Below are 20144 nucleotides of genomic sequence, written 5' to 3'. Positions count from 1 at the left end.
TTGGTGGCTGGCTTTGACAGCTGCCCTAGTCTTTGATTGTCTGCATTTTATTTCAACAGAAGTGACAAAACCAGTACACAGGGAGAAAAACTGGCAGATGGTCTTTGAAAGATTCTGTTATTGTCACTGAAAATAGGACAGTTGGGCCGCAACATCTGAAGTTGTTTCTGATGAGCAGTTACAAATAGATGTCTCAGCAGCTCTGCTTGCCCTTATTAGTACATGTTGCTGTTCTGAGCAGCACAGAAAAACATCTGAGTTAATGTCACCTGATACTTCCATAGCATTCAAGAAGTAAGATAAAATGCTAAGAAAATATTTGAAAAGAGATACAGAAACAGCTGTGAGATGTTACCATGACTCTTCAAAAACTCTAGATTGCCCTCCTGTTTTATGTAGAATGCAGATCTAGGCCTTTGTTCTACAAAAAAAAAAAGAGTAGGAGAATGTCAGAGAAGGGCAACTGGGACATGTAGAAGTGAAATGACTTTGACACAGGGAACAAAGGAGTAAGCTAGGACTTCTCAATTTGGAAGAGAGATGAGGTAGGAATATGAAAGTGGTCTATAGAGTTGAGTAGGCCAGGTAAAAAAGACATGGGGATTGATTGTACACTATCTCTTCCAGTGCAAAAAAAAAATACATGGCACCAAATGGAGCTAACTATAGCCAAGCTAAGGAGAAGGAAGAGGAGTTCTTTCCAGTGATGTGTTGACTGTTATATGCTTGTGGATATTCACAGCTGTTGGGAGTTTACCATGGAAGAAATTCATTGAGGATTAGGAAATAGAAGTTCCTTGAGCTGAAAATGGAACTGGAAGGTTACATGGGGGAAGCATCCTACACACTTGCCTTTGCCTTGTTTTTTTTCCCAACATCCACTTATTGTTACCAGCACAGAGGTTTACTGAGATAAACAGAATTGTACTCTGTATGGACACACTTCTCCTGATGTTCTTATGTCTCCAGACAAGGAGTCTGAGAGCAATGTTTGAGTGTAGAGTGAGACTAGTCCTCACAGAGGTGCATTGCTCTTTGCGTTGTGGTGGGCATGGACATGCCTCTGAGTATGGTAGTGTTCACGTAGTAAATGTCTCAGACTGAGTGCCTGGTGCCTTTTTCTGTGACATATTGCAGATAAGATGCTCATGCTGGACAAATGAGTCTGGAAGTACCAGTTCTCCTGGCCAGTTATGCATTGTCACCTCCAGCCTGGTGTCAGGCTGGCTGAGCAGGAGAAGACTCCTTGCTGTGTCTGGCTGTGTGCACAACTCATGCTGTAGTCAGGCTCCGGGGCGCAGCTGAGCCTGTTTTGAAGGGTTTTCTGGGAGTGCTGCTGCTGATGACAGGTGAGGAGGTGCTGGGGCAGGGGCAAGCCATGCTGATCTAGGAGGTCAAACTGGCTGCCTGGTGTAAATCAGTGGAGGTTTGCTGAGCACAGTGAAATTGTGCCAGGTGACAGTGGGGCCTGCAGCTTGTACAGCCTGTGTCCCATGAGCTGTACTCATTCTGTGTTGTTCCTCACTCCCTCTTCTGACTTGATGCACCCACACCCCACTTGGCATGAGGGGGCTCCACTGGAATTTGAGCTGTTGTGCAACTGGGAGCACAAGTGTCTTCCACCTGAGAGAGCAGGAAGGGCAGGAACCACTCACAGCACTGGAGGAGAAAACTTCAGAGTAAAGAGCTGGCCAAGGACACATTCCTTGTGTATGGACAGAAAATACTCCCCTCCCTGTGGGAGAGGAGAAGTGCTTTCTCTGGTCTTTGCTCTTGGTGTTGTGTTCAGAAAAAGATGTGTGATTCAAAAGAGAGCGGCAAGGTTATCTCCTATTGCTAATCCAGTTCCTATTCCTGCTTCCACTCACTTCTCCCACCTCCCCCTGCAGTTGCTGAGCATGAACAGCTGGAGTGACATGAGACAAGAGGTGAAATTCCTGACAAATGTGAATGCCTCCAGCTCCTCTACACAGATCTACCAGGCTGTGTCACGCATTGTGTGTGGCCATCCCGAAGGTGGAGGGCTCAAAATTAAATCTCTTAACTGGTATGAGGATAACAATTACAAAGCACTGTTTGGAGGCAACAGCACTGAAGATGATGTAACTAACTTCTATGATAACTCCACAAGTAAGTGCACCCTGGCATGGCCTAAGGTCCCATCCACTCCATGGTTGTCATTGCTAGTGTCTCCCAAACTTCTGGGTTGAAAGCAGATGATCCCAAAGAACAGCATACCTTCTGCTGTTTCAGAAAGGCATGCACGTGCTGTCTCCTGCATGTGCCCTGAAGGCCAGCGAGGATAGCAGGGTGCAAGAGATTTCCAAGGGCTTTGTGTAGGGGTCCACAGAGGCTGTGCAATCCACCTCCTTCAGGGTGAGAAGGAGCACAGCCACATGAAGCCTTTGGAAATCTGGCCTTTTCTGGGCAAATTTCACTCGTGCCATGCAGTGAGGTCGTGGGAGCAGTACAGAACTAGCTGTGTGGCTCTTAGTGCTGGAGGTTACCTGGGTGGGCCTTTTGTAGAGCTTTGCACGAGGGGAGGGGTTTTGTTGCCTGACAAATCCTATGCTTTCAAGCTATGACTATCCTTGAGGCCCACAAACGTGGAGCATATGCTTTCTGCGGTTGTCACCATACTTTTCAGCCACTCATCCTTGTCCTGTTCTCCTCAGCACCCTACTGCAATGAGCTGATGAAGAACCTGGAATCCAGCCCGCTTTCCAGGATTATCTGGAAGGCTTTGAAACCTTTGCTGATTGGGAAGATCTTGTACACTCCAGACACGCCAGCCATAAGGAAGGTCATGACTGAGGTAACTCTAGCCCTGTCCTCTGATATGTAGAATGAGGTACATCTTCTGGCTGGGCAGCTTAACTGCTCTGTATTAAATTAGGCCCAAACACAAGCCTGTAAAGGATTGCCTGCTAAGCACAGCCTCCCTAGTCTCTCAGCTCCCATACACTTGCTATTGAAGGCTCAAGGAGAAAAGGCCAAACTGATCTCTCTTTTCTAGACTTGTCTGGAAGCTTTCCTCCTGGTGTTTTTCATTTATCCACAGGCTTTGCATCTCTGATGTGGGATAGGGGGCTGGGGAAGACCTTGATAAGCCTTCAGGTGTCCTTCTTCTCTTCCACTGCAGGCTGGTCAGTGGATCCCTCATCATTTCCAATTGTGGTTTACCTAAGGTGCTCCCTGATTCTCCAAGGTCCCTCAGCAAGACTATTCTGCTATAAGATAAGGGGCCATTTCTGTGTGCCTCTTGAGGCAGTCATTCTCCACCAAGCCCTGAAAGGCAGTGCTCAGCCACAGGCATCCACACTCCCTGTTGCTCTTTTCCTTTCAAGTGCACTTGATTTTCCCTGTTCTGGTCCTTGCAGAAGCTGAGCAACATTCAGTATTTAACAGGTCAATACACCCTCTGAACCCACAGTGGATCTCTGCCAGCTTTTGGAAATAACCTTCCTCTCCTCTTGCCGACAGGTGAACAGGACGTTCCAGGACCTGGGTGTGTTTCGTGACCTCGGGGGGATGTGGGAGGAGATAAGCCCAAAGATTTGGACGTTTATGGAAAGCAGTCAGGAAATGGATCTCATTCGGGTCAGTGTTGCTGTCCTTGCCAGAAACACCAGTGTTATCTTCTGCAATAAGTGGTGAAACATTTATTTCAGATCGTACTTCAGTGCTGAGCTGAGCAGATAAATCGTAGGATGGGACCCCTTCTTGAAACATGTTGTGATGTACTGATGTCACATTATGCTTCGCATTTTTTCCTTTGTGTGGCAACCTGCTGCAAACAGAAATACTGTGTGTTGGACATCCATTTTTAATCTGCCTCTGTGGGAAAATGTGCTGGTTTTCCTACAGTGTTCTCCTAATGTGGTCTGATTATCTGGCTTATTTTGGTCTGGTGATCTGTTTGGCTCCCTGCGCTGTGTACTCCTCCACAGCAGTGCTGTCATGACAGCAGCAAAGGGGTAGTGGACCTAGGTCAGATCCTGTAAGGTGCCACATGGCCTTGGGCCTACTGTGTACAGTAGAAATTGAATGGTTATGATGCTAGAGCTGAACATAGATGCCTGGGAGTAATCTGGCACCAGTCTTGTAAAAACTTAATTTGCTGTTGTGTGGTACACTTAATTTAGTAATACGAGGATGCTCATGGGAGAAGAGCAAACATTACCTTGCGGCTGGTCATTTCGTAACATGTTGTATACTAGACCATGAAGAATGGGCTGGGACTCATGATTGGATTCAGCATGCTTTCTGTTGGCTCCTTGGAGCATTGTGCCAGGTGTGCCAGAGTGGCATTACTGGGGTGTTATCTGCTTAAGTGGCTTATTTCACTATTGCTTGCCTCAGGTGCAACACTGAGAGGTGAATCTCCACACTCTGTGCTGATGTCTTTGGAAACAGTGATGCAAAACTGGAAACACTCATCAGAGAAACAGTTGTAGAGGAGCTTTTCCTGCTGTTTCAGCAGGTCAGCTGTCTGGGTGACATAGTGCAGCTGTTACACAAATTGTTCCCCAGGTCTTTTAAGCTTTCAGGTTCATTTCTTGTTTACTCCAATGTAACGTTGTGCTGAATAGAATCTGACCTGCCCTGTTGCACTTCCCTATCAACATCACATACTAGAGGGTAAGAGACATTGTTTTCATCACTCCCATGCCTCTGTCAGGTTTATGAAAGTTAATTGTGTGGCTTTTGGCATCAAGGAGGAGACAATCAGAGTCATCAACTGTAAATTGAACTATTTGCAGCAAAGAGGGACAGACAGAAAGTCACAATTTGGGTATTAGTTTGTAGTTCTGTCATTGGAAAAGTGAGTGTTGCTGCGCTTCTTATCTTTTTTTGTTTTGGGGGTTTTTTTAATGACCTCTGGACTTTTCTGGTTTTGTATTTTGTGCTTCTTGCTAGCCTTGCTAGCTCTGATGATTAAATCTTGATCTTCCCAGCAGTCTGGTCTTCTCTAGTGTGTTGGCACCATGGCAAGGGTTCATTTGATGTCAGCTGTGGCAGTTCACACAAGCAGGAAAGAGTACTTTGCTGTCAGTGCCTGGGCAACTCCTAGGCAGCATCCCAGTCGGTTTGGGAATTACAGCACAGGTCACTTCAACATTAATAGGCTGATACATAGAGTTGTCTCTTTGTGGCTGGTTTCAAGGGAGAGGTCAGTCCTTTGCTGTTTGCTAGCCATTGAAGGTGCCATGTTGCAGAGTAACCAGTCATCATCTCTTAACTTTCTGGGTTGTGCAATCTGTTTGGTGCATTGCTTTCTGCTGAAGGGGAGGAAAGATCAGGCACTTCCAGCTTGATGCTAATGCGTCTGCTAACTTCAGGGAGAACAACGTGTGTGTGTGTAGTTAAGGAGCTTTAATATTGCCATCAAATGTGATGAAGCTGAGCCCTTCCCTGCAGGTATCATGCCCTTCCCTCTGTGGACAGTGGCCTGAGCCAAACTTGGGAGACCAAATGAGAAGAGCGCAGTGCAGGCGATCCCCATTTGCATCAGTTTACCATTTGCCTGTTCTCTTTTGCCAGCTTGGCGTGTTCTGTTTTCAGTTTGTGATACTGTTTTTGTAACTGTATAACCCATTACTTTCTGCTTTGCTGGTAACAGCAGAGCATGGGGAAGCTCCCCACCTCTCTGCTTCATTCTTTGTTCTGGCAGACAATCTGTTTCCTGTTTGTATTGGTTAGGATTTTTACAGGTTTCTCCTTCCTACTTAATTTGTGTCCCTTACAATTAGTGCTCCCCTGCAACCTGCCCATATATTGTCTGCCAAGAGCACTGGTTTCTGCGTCAGTACTAAGGGCTTCTACGTAGGCTGCACTTGTACAGGGTGTTGTGCTTGGATGTAGGGGGGCAATAGCCTGTCCTCAGAAAGCTGAACCAAAGTTAAACCAGTTGAAAAAAGTACTGTCCCCGATGGGAGAACAGAGAAGCAGGACATCCTGGCAATACAGGGCTGCTTCAGCCCTGATGGCACAATAGTATAATGCGTAATAAAAGCCACCTGGCCTCTGGTGCCACAGCACAGTGACAGTTCAGCCTCCAGCTATGGCACAGCCTCTTTCCGTCCCAGCAGGGTGCATAGGTTTGTTCAGGAGACGTGAACAGAACTTGGTAACTACTGCCAGCCCAATGTGTTTTCTTGTGAGCTTCTCCCTCTTCCCTATTTTGTCGGTCCAAGACCTGGTGTGTGTGAGTAGGATGTGGACCTGTGCGTGGCTCTCTGCTGCCCTCTGTTTGGCAGCGGGGTGGCAGGACATGGAGGAAGCCAGCCAGCTTGGAAAGCACACTCGATGGTGTAGTCACACCAAGGGAGGCGTGTCTTTTGCAGTGGAGGGTAGGAGGAAGGAATGCACCATGCTTATCCCAATATGGCAGAGAGGTTCTCTCTTGCAGAACCTTTTGAAAAGATGTTTTCCCCAGCAGTACTTGTGTACCCTCAGTGTTCTCATGGTGAGAGAGGAGAAAGCTAACATTAATTCTCCTAACTGTTTCTCTTTTGAAAACAAAATACCTGCAGACTCTGCTGAAAAGCAATGCTCTCTGGGACCTGCACTTGCCAGCTTCCAACTGGACAGTGGAGGATGTTGCTCGTTTCCTGTCAAACAGTCCGGAGGATTTAGAGACAGCAAACAGCTCAGTGTATACCTGGGTGGATGCCTTCAATGAGACAGACAGGGCTATCCAGACCATTTCCCGCTTCATGGAGGTGAGATACTGCTAGTGTGGGCAAGGAGCTGTCTTCTTTAAATGACCAGGATTTAGTAGTGCTGAGTGTGCATCATGTTAGAAAACACCATTTATTCAGGTGCCTAAATATAGATGTGGGAGCCTAACTGTAGGCCTTGTTCTTGAAGCTCTTGCTTTGGCCTTTGCATATGGTTTCCACATCTGCTGTTACGGGGTGACTGAGCGCTGCTGCTTGCCTCAGGTCATATTTTGATATGCTGTTTTAGCCGGGGGCTGAGGTGAAGCTAGCAGCTGCGTTAAGCTAGGGAAGACATAACAAATAATGAAATTTGTTCTACTTGTTACTTGATCACCTTGGCAAATAAGTGCAAACAGAAAGCAGCCTTGAGCTGTCAGAGACTTGGTTCTTCAAAGCCTTTGTATGTCTCCACTGATTTTTAGAGACTTTGAATCAGACCTAGTTTATTTGCAACAGGCTATCTGATGAAATCAATGTGTGGGTGGGATCTTATAGACCTAGTATGGCAATATTACCTAAGTTTTTGTCCAGAAAATACCTTTGCCAGGGTATTTCTTAGTGATTTATGTTGAACTGGCAGGTGACCATCAATGAGGAAAAAAATTACATATCTCTACCAACTTAGTGGGCTACCATGAGCCACTGCCAAGTAGTCCAGTGCTGCAGTCCTTTCTTGGGCATTACCATTGCAGAGTTATCATTTTGGGACTTTTTTCTTCCAAAGATAAACAAAGTTCTTTCTGGTTTGGTAACTTATCCCGTAAACACTTCCAAATCTGTCCCTGTCTAGTGTGTTAACTTGGACAAACTGGAACCTGTGGCCACAGAGATCCGGCTTATAAACAAGTCCTTGGAGCTTCTGGATGAAAGGAGGTTCTGGGCTGGCATAGTCTTCACTGAAGTAGCTCCGAACAGTGTAGAGCTCCCTCAACACGTGAAATACAAGATACGGATGGACATTGATAATGTGGAAAGGACCAACAAGATCAAGGATGGGTGAGTCCTGACATCCTGCTGCATGAACAATTTTGTTTTGGGGCATGCAGTGGGGAGGATTTCTGACAGAAAGGTCTTGTGCCTTTGATGCAGATACTGGGATCCTGGTCCCCGTGCTGACCCCTTTGAGGACATGCGTTATGTCTGGGGAGGCTTCACCTACCTGCAAGATGTGGTGGAACAGGCCATCATCAGGGTGCAGACTGGCACAGAGAAGAAGATGGGAGTTTATGTGCAGCAGATGCCCTACCCATGTTATGTGGATGACATGTATGTATGCAGGCTGCTTCAGAAAGGGTTTCACAATCCCAGGAGGACTGTAGCTTGGGTGGCAGGGGCTTTTGTCACTACTCAGGCATGGTTGATGTCCCTACTGTCAGGGACAATCTCCTTAGTATTCCTAATCCCTGGAATTAGGGCACCTGCATGGAGAATTTAGAATATGTAGTCACTTGGAGAGTCCTTCCCAGGAGAAGGACTGTTTATACAGGATTTCCACTTACAGGGTACTTTTCTGAGATGTGACTGTATCCCCAACAACAGGCAAAAATAGCACTGAGGGAAAAAGCAGAAGTCTAGGCACAGGACAATGGAAAGAGTATAGCTGAGAGCAGTCCTCTAGAAAGGCAGGTCTTTGTACCCACTCTTTCACTAAGCAATGGCTGCAACTCCAGCTCGCACTCTAGGCTGGCAACATGCTCTAGAACTGTTAGCTTCACCTCACAGAGAGACACTGATACTGTGTCGTGCTCTGTATGTGAGCTACTTTATGCAGTGAAGACCTTGAAAGATCATCTAGTCCAACCCCTCTGCCAGAGCAGGGCCACCTAGAGTAGGTCACACAGGCACTCGTCCACATGGGTTTTGAATGTCTCCAGAGAAGGAGACTCTGCAACCCATCTGAACAGCCTGTTCCAGTACCCTGTTACCCTCACAGTGAAGAAGTTTTTCCTTGTTTCTTTGGAACCTCTTACGTTCCAGCTTGTACGCAGTGGCCCTTGTCCTGTCATTGGACATCACTGAGAACAGCCTGGCTCCATCCTCCTGACACCTGCCCTTTATGTATTTGTAAACATTATGAGGTCACCCCTCAGTCTCCTCCAAGCTAAAGAGCCCCAACTCCCTCAGCCTTTCATCATAAGGGAGATACTCCACTCCCTTCATCATCTTTGTGGTTCTGCACTGAACTGTCTCCAGCAGCTCCCTGTCCTTCTTGAACTGAGGGGCTCAGAACTGGACACCATATTCCAGACGTGGCATCATGAGGGCAGAGTAGAGGGGAGGAGAATCTCTCTCGATCTACTACCCACAGTCCTCCTAATACACCCCAGGATGCCCTTGGCCTTCTTGGCCTTGAGGGCACATTGCTGGCTCATGCTCGTCCTGCTGTCCACCAGGACCCCCAAGTCCCTTTCCCCTACACTACTCTCTAACAGTTCATTCCCTAGCCTGTACTGGTATGTGGGGTTATTCTTTCTCAGATGTAAGACTCTACACCTGCTGTTGTATTCTTTCCCAGATCCAAGACTCTACATTTGCGTTTGTTGTCACCATGCTCTATCAGCCCTTGAGTAGTACCTGAAGTTGTAGTGATGTTTCCCTTTCTTTGTTCTCCTGGCCCCTTTACTATCTTTTCTCAGATTTCTGCGTGTCATGAGCCGCTCCATGCCTCTCTTCATGACTCTAGCCTGGATCTACTCAGTGGCCGTGATAATTAAGGGCATTGTGTATGAGAAGGAAGCCCGTCTGAAGGAGACTATGAGGATTATGGGGCTTGACAATGGCATCCTTTGGCTAAGCTGGTTCATTAGCAGCCTCATCCCTCTCCTGATGAGTGCAGGCCTGCTGGTGCTGATCCTTAAGGTAAGTTGACTGGTTTGGTCAGTGGGAGTAGAATCCTAGAGCCTTGAAAGCCTGCTAAGCGGATTTCTGCACTGGCACACTGGGGAGGAATGAATGAGTGGGATGACCAGCAACTTTTTGGGAGCAGCTTTTTGGAACAAAACAGGGCTGAGTGGCTGAAAATGGCAGCAGAGGCTGTGGTAGATTTAGTGCTCTTGCAAAGGTGCCTCTACTACTGCCCTGCTTATGGGAGGGCTGTTGTGCAAGTTGTAATTTGCACAACAGCCTTCCCAGAAGCAGGGCAGTACTAGAGGCACCTCTGCAAGAGCCCAGCCTACCCTGAGCAGCAGCTCTGCAGACATGCTCATACTAGAGCCACCTTGAAGAGCCTTCTCAAAGCCTGATGCACCTGTTTTTCTCCTGACAGATGGGGAATCTGCTGCCTTACAGTGACCCTAGTGTGGTGTTTGTTTTCCTCTCAATCTTTGGTGTTGTGACCATCCTTCAGTGCTTCCTCATCAGCACCGTGTTCTCCAGGGCTAACCTGGCAGCTGCCTGTGGGGGCATTGTCTATTTCACACTGTATCTGCCTTATGTGCTGTGTGTTGCCTGGCAGGACTATGTCAGCTTCTCACTCAAGATCCTTGCGGTGAGTCTTGGTGAAACTGTCCTGGGTATTGGGCCTCCCCCAGTATGGCACTCAGCAGCAGTCTGGCCAGACACTGATAACAAGCAGGGGGAGGTGGCAATGGGAAGATAATTTTCCAGTTAAAGACTGTTTGGGCTGGGCTTGGTGAAGAGATTGACTGAACATACTAGGAGCTGCTGAGAGGGTTTCATTGGCCTTAATGGTAGAGCTGATTTGGCCAGACTAAACTTCCTTAGTTACCTGTATGTTGTGATGCTTTACTGTCAGATATGCAGGCTGGAGGAACCAGCTGTCTTCCCTCTGCACAGCACTTCTTACCTGTTTAGAGAGAGTGGCTGTTAGTGATCTCTTCCCTCACATAGAAGTCTGAAGAGCAAGGGAAAGGTGGTCCAGCAGAGACTTCAGACCCTGCTTGCTTGCTAGAACCAAGAGGGAGTATGTCACTCCTTCTCTGCAAATACAGTCACACTCCTTGGACTTTTGACCTTTTTCTATAAGGCTTCTGAACCATGTCTCTTAGCTTTACACTGCAGCTGAGCTGCCCATTGTAGAGTAGTTACAAAAAAATGAATGTGTGTTTGTGCCTCCTGTTTGCAGAGCTTACTGTCTCCAGTAGCCTTTGGCTTTGGTTGTGAGTACTTTGCGCTGTTTGAGGAGCAGGGAGTTGGTGTTCAGTGGGACAACTTCTTTGAAAGCCCATTAGAAGAAGATGGCTTTAGCATCACCACATCTGCTGTTATGATGTTGTTTGACACCTTCCTATATGGGGTCATGACCTGGTACATCGAGTCCGTTTTCCCAGGTGAGGTCTGCTTCTGAGGGAGGATCATGTCTTCACCCTTTCAAAAAGATTATTTTTACCATATTCATTTACCAAGGTGGAAGTTGGGCCCATTATTAAGTAGACCTGCAGAACAGTTGTGGAAGAAAACCACAGATCATCACAGTAAAACTGTTGCTACTATTAGCAGTGACTGTTGCCCAGCACAGAGACTGCCCTGTTGTGGCAGTAGCTGAGCTTCTGAGTCCCAGAAGCTTTGCTGCACTTCAGTTGTTCCCTTCTCTGAACTTTGAAGTCTGCAGACCCTGCTGCAGGGTAGGATTTGAGAGTGTCAATGCCACATGTGACTGCTTAGCACATTTCAGCACAAGGCTCTTAACCTTATGGTCAAGTTTGGGGAAAGAGGTGTCTCTTACTCCCAAAGTCTGGCGGTACCTTCATCAAGAGGGATCTTTTCTTAGTCCTCTCTGACTAGGAGGCTTACTGAGGGCAGGGTAATTCCCTTCTCATCCTGAACACTAATATAAGAAAAGAGACAGATGTTATCTGACTCACGTAATGTTTTTCTCCTTAGGCCAGTATGGGATTCCCAGGCCGTGGTACTTTCCTTTCACAAAGTCCTATTGGTTTGGCGAGAAACCACAGGACAGGCAGCACTCTCATCCTGACCAGAAGGGGCCTTCAGAAGGTAAGTGCTGAACACAAAGCCTTTCTGCAGTGAAGTGTTGTGATCTGCCTTTTTGAAAGGAGAGTCCAAGGACAGCAGAACTGGTATGGTTATGAAATTGATAATGTCTTTGTTAGCAGAGTTTGGATATGCCGAACAGGTACGTGCATCCAGATAAATGAAAATATTTTACCCACTTGAGTGCAGGTGGATACTCCAGACTCATGGAGTTGAGAATTCCTCCCATTTTTGATGACCCTAGTGATTCAGGAGAAAAGAGCTAAAATCAACTTTCTGTCCCTGGGGAAGAAATGTGGTCAGTTCTTCATACAGCTCGTTTCTCCTTGGATCTCCACAGACTTGAAGGAATGTGGCATTTGTTAGAACTCCCACATGGTGATACTTAGTGTGTCTTTCCCTGTTTTGCCCTTGTTTTCTTCCAGTCTGCAAGGAGGAAGAGCCTATGCATCTGAGCCTTGGTGTTTCCATACAGAACTTGGTCAAGGTTTATCGTGATGGCAAGAAAATTGCTGTAGATGGACTTACACTGAACTTCTATGAAGGACAAATCACCTCCTTTCTGGGACATAATGGAGCAGGGAAAACTACTACTATGTAAGAGAAAAATCAAGTTTTTAAGACAGTGGGAAAAGCAACTCTGAATGCTGCAGTTCCTATCAATGTGGCAGAAGTGGCTGTATAACTGCAATGTGCAGACTGGAGTGCTCTACTGGTTTCAGTGGAACTCTGCTGATCTACCCTAGTTGTGCAGCTGCCTCAGAAGATGCACAGATACAGGGGATGGGACTGAAACTGGAGGTAGTTCAGGTTAAGGCTGTGCCAAATGAATCTACTGGCAGCATTTTTCAATAATCATGTTTGCGTTTCTGATTTACTGGTGTAAGCAAATTCATTGGGCCTAAAAGGACAAGAACCTTTTGGAGGAAAAAAAAAAATCCTGCAGGCAGAGTCACATGGATATGCTTTGATCGCTGATAAAAGCATTGGAGATGGCCTTTTTTCAATCTGTTAGTGAGGTGTTTCTCAGACTGATGATGTGGGAGTTCCCGAGGGCTTCCACTGAGGGTTTAATTCATCTATCCTGGTGAATGCAGCAGCTGTTTCTAGTGGTGGAAATTGCTTACCTGTTGTATTTGTCCTTCAGGTCTATCTTGACGGGCCTGTTCCCCCCAACCTCGGGTACAGCCTTCATCCTGGGCAAAGATATCCGCTCTGAGCTCAGCACTATTAGGCAGAACCTAGGTGTCTGTCCACAACACAATGTGCTGTTTGACTTGTGAGTATCATCTGTGAAATGCATAGCTGGTGTTATCCAACAGACATTTGGGTTCTTCAGGAGACAGACCTGTGCTTTCAGCTAGGACAGTCCTGTCTTTATCTGGGTGCATGGTGCGAAGCAGTGGGGTGTTGCGAGGTTGAGACATGGACATTCTTGTATTAGCATGTGTCTTATGTGCCTGTGAATTATTAGCAAGAGTCTATACTTTCATCTTTAAAGAAGTCTAATCCATTAAACTTTACTAAGCCAAATGTTTTCCCCTGTGCATAGTGATTTGGGTTGTTTGAGTCAAAGCACCCTGTCAAGCACCCTGAAAGGAAGCATTGGTGCTGAATAGCCAGACCCTGAAATCAGGCCCAAGCTGAGCACACAGAGTCTGTTGCTACATCCTGAAACTTCCGCCTTAGAAGATTTTTTCCTGAGCAAACAAACATGCCTACTGTAACACTAATGCAAGGGATGAATCGCAGCATGGTGCTTTTAGCTGTGCCCTGAGCCTGCTTCTCTTCCTTAGGTTGACTGTCGAGGAGCACATCTGGTTCTATGCTCGTCTCAAAGGGCTATCAGAAAACAAAGTGAAAGAGGAGATGGAGCAGATGGCAGTGGATGTTGGTTTGCCTCACAAACTGAAAGCCAGGACAAGCAAACTCTCTGGTAGGTTAATCTGCTTTTACATTTTTCATCTGCTTCCTTAGCCCCAGAAAGACTCTCCTGGGTTTTCACAGAGGCTACATTATGGACATTGCTTGAACCCTCCAATTAAATAGAGACTACCACACAAGTAAACACTTAAGGGAATCAGTTATTTATTAAGTACCTAATCAGTGTATCTTACCAAACTTAACAATCTTACACAATTTTACACTATCTAGTGGTTGTAACAGGTCACTTGCTTTGTTTGTGTACTTCCTACTGTTTCCAGCACTACATAGTCCAGCTATGTGAGATGTGTTCTCCAAATGCTTACTAGTATGTCTGCGTTTTACAAGTTTAGGTGAGAGTGGCTGAGATCATGATCTCCAAGTCTGTTCCTCTTTGTGAACTGTGTGTACATTTCTTAGGCCAATTTCTGCTTCTTCAGTTGGCATCCTGGTGTTTCCTCCCGTTTGTTCAGGAGTGGCAGAATTCCTGTATCACTTGGCACCAGATAGTTGAAGGACTGAGTCTCCTTTGCCTCTGACTCAACTATCAGCACAAACTGTACATTTGGCCTTGGGAAGGGAGAACAGATGGTTGCAGGTTGGCTTTAATTTGAAGTGTGTAAAATAATTTCTTACTGCTGCCTCTGGGACTCTTCAGCAGGAGAGATGGCTCTCAGGGACTTATTTCTGTTAGCTCTCAGGGACTTAATTCTGCTGCTCAGGCTCTGCGAACCTGTGCTCCAGATCTTCAAATACGGTTAGGCCTCCAAGCTGGTGACTTGCTACTGTCAGATGTTTAGAGTTGCCTATGGAAGGGCTTGCAAGGTATGGTGAACTGCAGTGGGAAGAGAGTTGGAGTCCACTCAGGGAGGACCAGCCAGCTACATTATCCTGAAACAGTGACAGTGCTTGATCTTCTTAGTACGCAAATCTACTTTTTCTTGGAGAGTTCATTATCCACTGTGCTGCAGCTATTCTTATTCCCCTCATCTCTGCATCAGTCTAATCACTTCTTTCTTCATGTGACCGTCAGGTGGCATGCAGAGGAAGCTCTCAGTTGCTTTAGCCTTTGTTGGTGGCTCTAAAGTTGTCATTCTGGATGAGCCGACAGCTGGAGTGGATCCTTATTCTCGCAGAGGGATTTGGGAATTGCTCCTGAAGTATCGGCAAGGTATATGGTCTTTTTCTCCTAATGAACATGTCATGGAAAGCAAAAGAAAACTGATGTGATTAACAACTGTTCTCACAATAGCAATGTGTCTTTTCTTTGCAAATCTTTTGTTGCCTGCACTGAGGGAGGAACAAAGAACACGTGGGACAACTATCATCTTTCATCTGTCTTCCTTTTTCATCCTATTCATGTCATAGCTCATGAAAAATGTTCCTCACTGGCTTCTGAGGGCAGTTAAAACTGGAAATTCTCCCTGGGTGTGCAGCAGCATCTCGTTCTCTGTGAAACCAACCTTGCTTGCACAAAATTAACCTGTCTTTGCTGAGCTTGACAAGGCCCTGCAGAGAGTGTGGAGAGAAAACCCATGTGAATCTTTTTCATGCTGCAAGCCTTGTTCAAAGGAACATGGACTTGTGGCATCAACCTCCCACCCAGCTTCATGGCAAGATCCAGATGATTGTGGCTGTGGCTTTGGCTTGGAAACATGAGTATGATTGACTTACCAGTGGTGTCTTCCCCTGCTTTCTTCAAGGTCGCACTATCATTCTCTCCACCCACCACATGGATGAGGCAGACATTCTGGGGGACCGGATTGCCATCATCTCCCATGGCAAGCTCTGCTGTGTTGGCTCTTCTCTCTTCTTGAAGAACCAACTGGGAACAGGCTATTATCTGACCCTGGTCAAGAAGGATGTGGATTCCTCTTTGAGTTCCTGCCGAAACAGCAGCAGCACAGTGTCCTATCTGAAAAAGGTACAGCTGACCCTTCCTGCTCATTTCTTGTTCTTGCTTCATTGCATCTTAAGCTTATGAGAAACAGCAGCTAAGATTTTACATGGCAGTGTGTCTCAAAGAGAAATCAAAGAAGAGTTTCTTGGTTTTGTAGGTACTATGCCAGATCATATTCATTTAAATTGTTGCATGTGTATATCTCCATACAGTTTTTTTCAATGCCAGTAGTCCAAAGCTGATCAGAGAGGTACAGAATAGATGAATTGCACACTTTTGTAACACTCATATCTATAACCGTGACCCCTTCTGTTTTAGCTCTGCCATTGGTATGTCACCATTACTTTCTGACTTCTTTGTGGAGTATCCAGCATGTTGCAGCATCTTGTTGGAGTTACCTAGCACATAGCATCTAGTGGACCCTTTTTTGATTAAACAGCAGGAAACAATGATTATCTTCTCTTTTGTGACTAGGATGACAGTGTCTCCCAGAGCAGCTCTGACGCTGGCCTTGGCAGTGACCATGAAAGTGACACACTGATGATAGGTAAGGCTTGGGATAAGAATTAAGATTCAGTTACTAGTACTGCTCTGCCTCCAATAATTGCCTTAACCTTGTGCTCCTGTGTAGCAGGACTGTGTAGCTACAGTCTTCAGATAGTTATTAAATTCACAGAGGTGGTATTTTAAAATCCATAAATATTGGAACATTTTTTTTATTGAGCCATTTTGAGTTCAAGCTGTACTGAGATTTAATAACTAGGGATTATGTAATTGCTAAGACTGTTAGCAATATGTAACATTTGCTAGCAAACTGTATGTCAATGGCTTGTAGGATTTTACATGCCAGTAAAAGCTCTCCCAGAATCTGCAAATAAAAAGAATAGCCAGGATTGGGGCCAGGCTGTTGTGCAGGTTTTGATGAGAACAGACTTCCCGTAGAAATGAATTTTTTTCCAGGGATGTCTCATTTTCCCTCCTTTCCTTACAGCAAGGTTTTCCAGACTAAGCTCTTCTTTCCATGTAATGAGCAATAACAAGATCAACATCATCTTTTCCTTTTCTTCTAGATGTCTCTGCAATTTCAAATCTCATTACAAAACATGTTTCAGAGGCCAGACTAGTGGAGGACATTGGCCATGAATTAACCTATGTCTTGCCATACAAGGCTGCTAAAGAGGGAGCTTTCGTAGAGCTGTTCCATGAGATTGATGACCGTCTCTCTGATCTTGGCATTTCCAGCTATGGCATCTCTGAAACCACACTGGAGGAGGTGAGTGAGATGAAGCTTCTCTTTTGGCTTAAAGTAGGCAAAATGAATCACAGCAGAAATAAGGGCAAGATGGAATCCCATCTCTCCATGTAAGCATTTCTTGTGTAACAGATAGCTTTGTGTTCCTCTCCAGAATGGATTGTCTTCTGCCCTGTTTCAGCGTGTGTTTGCAGAAGCATGCGTTAAAAACTGAAATGTAGTAGAGGCAAGCATAGGCATGTCCTTTGTACTCAGTTGCACTTTGCTGAGATGCCATGTAAAAGCTGGCCTCCAACTTTGCTTCTAATGACTGTGTAAACACCTCTGTGGTATTTTAGGGATGCTTTGTGCTGCACTGAGAAGAAAACATACATTTCAGTACTGGAGACCATACTTTACAGAAACTACTTAGACCTGTGGCCTCATCAGGAATGTTTTTAGGGTTTGTTCCCTGTGGCTATGTTCTGACAAGTGTCTCCTGTTACCACAGAAATGTCATACACTTTATCCTCTGTTTATGATTGGGTTTGTTTTTTTTTAAAAAACTCCAAGGAAACTGAAGTGGTGGTGCTGCCACTGCTTTTGGAGCTTGCCCTCTAGGTCCTCCTGCAGCTGTGAAAACCTTAGCTGCTATCTGCAGTTTGAAAAGAGTGGATTCTTTTCTGGCTTAAGAGAGTCTGTAGAACAAGGCTCCACAAAGGTGCCTGTTCAAGCAGGAACAGGAATGTCAGCACTGTCAGATAATGAGGAAGATGGAATTCCTCAAATTTAGTAACTAGGTCGTTACCTGAGAACTTGTTTGAGATGTACTACAAACTGACATTGGAAACAGAAAATGTCTGATCTGTGGGTACAGGCTGCCTCCTAGAAGGAGGAGAGAAGCCACAAAACCCATCACACAGGGACTAAACTCTGTACCCTCTCTTCTCAAGCCACATCTGTCAGTCTTGTTCTCTCTCAAGGCATCTCCTGAAGCAGTCCCCGCAATATCTTTCCTCTCCTAATTTTTATGGGCACTTACTGCTTTTCAGATCTTCCTGAAAGTGGCTGATGATAGTGGTGTGGATGCAGAAACCTCAGGTGGGTGCAATTGTCTCCTACAGTGTTGAAGGGAACTTCAGGAAGAGTGGACTTTCATGTGGCATTTGTGCTATTTAAGCACAAGGCTGGCTGAGCCTCAGTATTTCAGGAGTAAAATCACAGTGCAGGACTTAACTCCCAAGGCAATATGAAGAGTCTAGTGAGTATCTGAGATGAGCATTCCTGGTCTCACCAGTGTTGGGCAGGCAGGTGACTTTTTTGTGTGGCAGCATATTCAGTCATACAGTGACACATGACAAAGTGAGACAAGGCACTGTTTTAGACTGAAGTGGAACTCTGTAGTGGTATTCTTAATGACCAAAAATAGCCGTGCTTAGTAAAATTAATGCATGCTTTGCCTCTGTTGACTCAGTGGTAGCATCCTTATTTCATAATAGTAGTGAGTTTCTGGTGTTTGAGTGTATTGTGAGTTACTTGACTGACATTTATGTCTACTCAGAAGAACAGAAAGATCTCTTGACAGGATCAGATGACAAGTAGGGACCAAAAGACACTGTGAGCAGCTCACAGCACTAAATGCTTGTGCCAGCATTTCCTTATGATTTAGTGCTAGCAAACTGCACTTGGAGTCATATCCACGTGAGGTGAGAATTTTCCTATGGTGAGAGCAATCTTCCATTTCCATGGCTGAATGAAAAAAGTGTGCAGTGCACTGACAGAAACTTCTAGGACAGCACACAAAAAAATGGTGCATAAAACATGTGACAGGGTGGCAGCCTTGGGTGTAGTTTTACCTGCACTGGGGTTGTTCTAGATCAGTGTCTCAGTTTGCAAATGAAAGACAAGTAAAAGGAAAATTATTCTGCTTTTGTTTTTTTCTGGGGCTAACTGGAGATCAGTTCAGCTAATCATAACTGCGTTATTTTAAGATGGGACATTGCCAGCCAGAAGGAACAGACGTGTGTTTGGAGACAGACAGAGCTGCCTTCGTCCATTTACAGAAGATGATGCGTTTGATCCTAATGATTCAGACATAGATCCAGGTATTACTGGGGCTCAGACCTGCTTTCTTTTTGCAGACTCTCTTTCATATTACAAATACTGCATGTCATAAGGCTGAGGCTGCCAAAGGAGTGGTGATTTATCTTTAGGAATAGTGGTCAATGCAGTATCCACAGCCTACTCAGTTCTCCCGTCAAGACCAGAGACATAAGGGTGAAAGTGTGTTCATGTGAATTTCTATTGCTATTTCTGTTCACTGCTGCCTCTTATTTTGAGGAGTAAGGGTAACTACTCCAGCTGTCACCTTGTGTTTCCAGCATCTCTACATAGAGCTTTTGAATGAGGGTCATTTCTTCTTGCTAGCAGAATCCAGAGAGACAGACGTTCTCAGTGGCATGGATGGGAAAGGCTCCTACCAGATGAAGGGCTGGAAGCTCACCCAGCAGCAGTTCATGGCTCTGTTGTGGAAGAGACTGCTTATTGCCAAGAGAAGTCGGAAGGGTTTCTTTGCTCAGGTGAGAGCACCCAGCATGATATGATCCCTCAGCAGAGAAAGCTCTGGACTGTGCATTGCATTCAGAGATGAACGTGGGCAGAAAACCTCAAAGGAATCAGATCACCAAAACAGGTCTGCATATCTGAGCAAAATATGCCCTGTGCAAGTGAAAGGAGTTACGTGATAACCAAGTGGTTACAGTATGCCTGCACAGCAGTGGTGCAGCTGAGGTTCAAATCCAAATTTGGCCTTGAGAGCAGCACTTACAGGTTGAATCCTCTGCATCCCAAGTGAGTGTCTTGACTGAATGCCAGGATAGATCTTATATTCATGTCTAGAAATGCCTTGGTGTAAATAGGAAGGATCTTCCTGGGGAACTTCAAAAAAGTTTTTATCTGTTAAGTGATTGATATCTAACTCCTGTTGCCTCTGGGAACAGTGACTTTAAAAAAGACTTGCTCTTTCCTTGCCATTTCAGATTGTGCTACCAGCTGTTTTTGTATGTATTGCTCTCATGTTCAGCTTGATTGTTCCTCCCTTTGGGAAGTATCCCAGCCTGGAGTTACAGCCCTGGATGTATGATGAGCAGTACACTTTCATCAGGTATGGGTTTTTTGTGGCCTAGAAATGATGCTAAACCTAACAACTCTGTTTTTCTCTGCAAATGTGAGTTACCAAGTTGCTTACCAGGTTGTTTAGATTTGCTTTCTGTGTTTAGCTCAGAATTATATTTTAATAGAGTCCTGGTATTTTCTTTTTGGACATTTCTATGACGACTCTCACTACTGGCAAGGCCATATATATCCATTTCTGAGTGGTGCTGTGACTACTTAATGCTATGCACAAAGACCA

General features: G+C 45.5%; 1 protein-coding gene across 3 annotated transcripts in view; it reads left to right on the top strand.

Moving 5' to 3' along the window:
• ABCA1 (ATP binding cassette subfamily A member 1) overlaps window positions 1-20144 on the top strand; it is a 98028-nt gene that overhangs the window by 61605 nt on the left and 16279 nt on the right. For 2 of the 3 annotated variants that reach the window (XM_062017338.1, XM_062017341.1), the window contains 21 exons: window positions 1890-2130; window positions 2676-2815; window positions 3484-3600; window positions 6537-6725; window positions 7516-7721; window positions 7815-7991; window positions 9362-9584; window positions 9991-10212; window positions 10810-11014; window positions 11568-11681; window positions 12104-12275; window positions 12826-12957; window positions 13475-13614; window positions 14635-14772; window positions 15305-15525; window positions 15976-16048; window positions 16572-16774; window positions 17785-17833; window positions 18724-18837; window positions 19160-19311; window positions 19771-19895. In XM_062017338.1, coding sequence (XP_061873322.1) covers window positions 1890-2130; window positions 2676-2815; window positions 3484-3600; window positions 6537-6725; window positions 7516-7721; window positions 7815-7991; window positions 9362-9584; window positions 9991-10212; window positions 10810-11014; window positions 11568-11681; window positions 12104-12275; window positions 12826-12957; window positions 13475-13614; window positions 14635-14772; window positions 15305-15525; window positions 15976-16048; window positions 16572-16774; window positions 17785-17833; window positions 18724-18837; window positions 19160-19311; window positions 19771-19895 — 3353 coding nt within the window. The remainder of the gene's footprint in view (window positions 1-1889; window positions 2131-2675; window positions 2816-3483; window positions 3601-6536; window positions 6726-7515; window positions 7722-7814; window positions 7992-9361; window positions 9585-9990; window positions 10213-10809; window positions 11015-11567; window positions 11682-12103; window positions 12276-12825; window positions 12958-13474; window positions 13615-14634; window positions 14773-15304; window positions 15526-15975; window positions 16049-16571; window positions 16775-17784; window positions 17834-18723; window positions 18838-19159; window positions 19312-19770; window positions 19896-20144) is intronic. The other variant, XM_062017339.1, reaches the window with a different exon arrangement.

Source organism: Colius striatus, chromosome Z, assembly GCF_028858725.1.
Source record: "Colius striatus isolate bColStr4 chromosome Z, bColStr4.1.hap1, whole genome shotgun sequence".
In the NCBI taxonomy this organism is placed as follows: Eukaryota; Metazoa; Chordata; class Aves; order Coliiformes; family Coliidae; genus Colius; species Colius striatus.
Note: the sequence above shows the minus strand (reverse complement) of the source record. Positions and strands in the feature narration are given on the sequence as shown.